Source organism: Parasteatoda tepidariorum, unplaced genomic scaffold (assembly GCF_043381705.1).
Source record: "Parasteatoda tepidariorum isolate YZ-2023 unplaced genomic scaffold, CAS_Ptep_4.0 HiC_scaffold_23919, whole genome shotgun sequence".
In the NCBI taxonomy this organism is placed as follows: Eukaryota; Metazoa; Arthropoda; class Arachnida; order Araneae; family Theridiidae; genus Parasteatoda; species Parasteatoda tepidariorum.
Window position 1 is genome coordinate 1 of NW_027261552.1, and position 1,274 is coordinate 1,274.

Here is a 1,274-nt window from a genome sequence, read left to right on the forward strand (position 1 = left end):
ATATATATGCATTTATTACAATAAACTTGCCGTTAAAATTTTTAGGAATTTCAATAATTCATCTTTTCTAAAGTAATAATCTATGGAATTATATTGCTATAACTTATCCTAAATATCTTTCACATAATAGGACCCACTTCACATTAATCATCAACTTACAATACAGTGAAACAATACAGTGAAACCTCTTTGTGAGGGCCACCTGTCGTTCCATAGAAAATTGGCCCTTATGGGGGGTGGCCCTTAAATGGGGGAGACCAAAAAATAAAATGAGGAAATCAAAATTTATGTAGAAAAAAACTGTTAATTAACATTTTAAGTTTTTATACATGTTTAAAAAAATTTTTAATTGAAGTTTGTTTACTCTTTACAATTTTTTCGCGAACAATTTTAGTTTCTAATGATTCCTTAACTCTATAAAACAAATTACTCGTAGTTAAATTCGCATCATTTATTAATGCCTTGGATTGGGATATCAGTTTATTTACTTCTATTAGCGTTTCTTGGTTTGATAAATATGGCACGGGGGACTCATTCTCATTATCTGAATCAGACTGAACTCCTGAAAAAATTGAACAAATAAGTTTAAAAAAAATATGTATTGTATTTTTTTAAAACGTAAAACAATGAATATTAATGTTTTACCTGTATCTAAATCATCTATAAATCTTTTCTCCCAATCTTCCGATAAATCATCGTAACATTCTAGCCCATTTTCATATTTATCTGAATTTGGGTCATATTGAATTGCAGCAACTTTTGAAAATTCAACCACTTCATTTTCTAAATCAGCTGCATCGATAGTGGCCTCTAAAGCTGTATTGCTTAGCTCGCATTTTTTAAAGCAATTTACAATTGTCTGTCCTTTTACATTTTCCCAGGCGTGTCTAATCCACCGAATGGCATCTAATACTGTTATAGATTGAATGATTTGTGATGAATTTTTATCGCAATCTATAATAGAAAGGAGTCTTCGCAAAACAAAACGTCGGTATTCTAATTTAAAGCAGCGTATAACTCCTTGGTCTACAGGTTGAATTTCAGACGTAGTATTTGGAGGCAAGAATTGAAGCTTTACACTTTTCAAGTTTTCGTAAAATGAGTGACATGGTGCATTATCCAAAAAAAGAACCACTTTTCTACCTTGATTTGTAGTTTTATTGTCAAAACTAATCAACCAATCTTTAAATATTTCCATGGTCATCTATGCCTTCTTATTATAATGATATCTTACTCCCATTTGTAATAAATCTTTACCTTTAAAGCAACGAGGT

General features: G+C 30.4%; 1 protein-coding gene across 1 annotated transcript; it reads right to left on the reverse strand.

The window, feature by feature from the left end:
* Window positions 1-488: 488 nt before the first annotated feature.
* On the reverse strand, window positions 489-1,204 carry LOC122268493 (tigger transposable element-derived protein 6-like; the record flags this gene model as incomplete). The annotated part of the gene is made up of 2 exons (XM_043038519.1): window positions 646-1,204; window positions 489-562 (listed from the first exon to the last, which is right to left on the reverse strand). Coding segments are annotated over exons 1-2 (633 nt in total), but the record flags the coding sequence as incomplete, so codon positions are not given.
* Window positions 1,205-1,274: the final 70 nt, after the last annotated feature.